This window comes from Condylura cristata, unplaced genomic scaffold (assembly GCF_000260355.1).
Source record: "Condylura cristata isolate star-nosed mole 26May11 unplaced genomic scaffold, ConCri1.0 scaffold00018, whole genome shotgun sequence".
In the NCBI taxonomy this organism is placed as follows: domain Eukaryota; kingdom Metazoa; phylum Chordata; class Mammalia; order Eulipotyphla; family Talpidae; genus Condylura; species Condylura cristata.
Window position 1 is genome coordinate 7,542,921 of NW_004567119.1, and position 2,475 is coordinate 7,545,395.

At 48.6% G+C, this 2,475-nt stretch overlaps 1 protein-coding gene across 3 annotated transcripts in view; it reads right to left on the reverse strand.

The window, feature by feature from the left end:
• The window catches only part of ZNF827 (zinc finger protein 827), a 147,134-nt gene extending 146,282 nt beyond the window's left edge, over positions 1-852 (reverse strand). For 2 of the 3 annotated variants that reach the window (XM_012726837.1, XM_012726838.1), the window contains exon 1: positions 346-490. In XM_012726837.1, coding sequence (XP_012582291.1) covers positions 346-388 — 43 coding nt within the window. In that variant the 5' untranslated portion in view covers positions 389-490. Of the gene's footprint in view, positions 1-345 lie in introns of all 3 variants that reach the window. The other variant, XM_004685305.2, reaches the window with a different exon arrangement.
• Between the last annotated feature and the right edge of the window lie 1,623 nt (positions 853-2,475).

Below are 2,475 nucleotides of genomic sequence, written 5' to 3' on the forward strand. Positions count from 1 at the left end.
CTACTCCCCTCCTCCCTTCTCCGGCCCCCTCCCCCCAGCCACCCGGAGTGAGGAGGGGGAGGGGGAGGGAAAGGGAAAAAAAGCCCGATCTCAAGGAAAAAAAGAGGGGGGGTGAGGGAAAGAAAGAAAAAGAGAGAGAGAATAGAAAGGGCACGGGGCTGATCATCACCAACATGGCTGCCTCGGCAGAGACCTAAACGAGGAGTAACCCGGGCTGTGTCTTTGTCAGTTTCACCTCTGTAACCCTAAACTAATGCAGAAAACAACGGAGGAGGCTGCGGAGGGGAAAGAGGAGAGGGAGGGCGAGAAAATGGCACGAGAGGAGGTGGAGAAGGGATGACTTACGTGAGGGAAGGCGCTTGGGCTGCTCCTGCTTCCTCCTGGGCATTTTCCCCCTTTTCTCACATTCTCCTCCTTGGTTAATGTGAGATCAAATAAACCCCCGTGGGGGCAGAGAGGCAGACACTGGCAGGAGCGGGGAGGTAGTTGGGGGGCGGGCGGGCGGGCAGGGGGAAACCCCTTCTCTCCGGTGTGTGCAATGGGTTGAAGCTTGTTTCCTGGAGCCAGAAGAGGGGTTTTCTTCTTTTCTTTCCTTTCTTTTTTCCTTTTTTTTTTTTTTAATTTTTTGGTCGTGCACCTGGCTTGTCCCCGAGCGTAATATTCTTCAATGGAAACGGAGCTAATAGGTGTGAGTGTGCGTGCCGTCCGCTCGCGCGCGTGATGGCAGGTATAAATAATGGGCGGTGCGGCGGTGTCTGTGGCCGCGCGCGGTGTCTCCGAGCCCCTAACACTAATGTCGGGATCAAAGGGCAGCGGCGGCGGCAGCACAGCTCACAGCTCGCTCTCGCTCGCTCGCTCGCTCGCTCGCTCTCTCTCTCTTGCTCGCTCGCTCTCCTCTCGCGCTCTCTCTCTCCCTCTCTCTGTCACACACACACTCACACACACACGGAGGCACAGACTGAGGGAAAACGCGAGAGCCAGACACACACACACTCACTCAGAGCAAAGAGGAAGGTGCCCTTAGGCTTCCAGGGCGGACTCCACCGGGGATCTGCAGCCGCGGTCTGGAAAGAATGGGGGGGCGCACGTGCGGGGGTGGCAGGGAGTTCTTCGAATTGATCCCGCTATTCGCCAAACCTAGAGGGGGGGAAAGTTTTTCCCACTCTTTAAACAACGATGAATTCATTATTCTGACTGATTTTTTTTTTTTGAAAGGAAATAGATTTTTCTCTTAACTTTCTTTTGTTTTTGATTCAGCTGCATTTTCTCCTGTACAAAATTCTTCCGGCTTTTGTCCCCCAAAGAATGACTCGCTCAGCCCCTCACCTTAAATTGGTGGAGGGGGACAGCCTCCCGCTCGGTCTCCAGAAAACATCCCCATCAAAATAATTTCAGAAAAAAATGAAAAGATGAAACATATGGTGGCATCAGTCGTTAGGCTGAGGGGCTGAGAGCTCGGTGTCGAAGTGTCCAGTGGGGTTGAAACTGGAAAGTGCTGCCTCCGTGGAAATGACAGCTCCTTGACAAAGGGGGGAAATAAGATTAGGTCACCCCTGTTGGTTGATTTAATTGCTGCGTGATCCCCCTATGGGGCGCGCAGCAATCTTGACTTCTGAAAGTTACTTTTTCCCCCTGCTAGAATGTAGGTTCAGGAAATTTCCTTGAGCCCACCAAGCCGTTTTTCACGAACTGATACATACTTTCATTACTTTACAAATCACACTTCTTTCTTCAAAGAGAGACATAAAGGAGAAAAAATAGAAAAGGACGAGTCTCACTGTAACACAAAAGCTACTTGGTGAAAGAGGACTGTTCTCTTTGTGACTTGAAGCCATTTGGATAAAAGTTCACTCAGAGGTTGTTAATGATTTAAACTCCAAAACCTGCAACTATAATTGAAGTAAAAGTGGTCTGAAGAAGAGTTGTTTCATAAAACTCTCTTTGTGCGAGGAAACTTTGAACATAGCAGAATATATTCTGTGTCATGAGTCAGATGTAACCAAAAAATAAAAAGGTGCACCAGTGTCACTACATGTTCCCTTTTTAGCTTTTTTAAAACTCTGACTCATCACCTTATTATGTTAAATATTTTCTTACCAATTTTAAAAAAGTCCTTTCTTAAAATCAAAGAAGGCGGAGAAGCATCCTCCGTGAGGATGTGTTAAGGGCACCGGTGAGAGTGTACTGACGGGACCCTCTGGAAACTGCCTCTAAAGCCAGCACCTCTGGAGGTTCGAACCTGACTCAATTCTCACGTCTCTAGTGGGAAAGACAGACAGACAGACAGACAGACAGACAGACGGTCATGGAATTGAATGCCTACCTGACCCTTCAAAGGAACAATAAGTCTTTATTTACATGCTTTTATTGGAGCAGCTTAAAGAGTGTTCTTGCTCCCAAAAGGATTTTTTCATTGATAATGAAATCTCAGGATGAAACTCACACTGCCAGCTCCCCCAAGGATCTAGCTTCTTG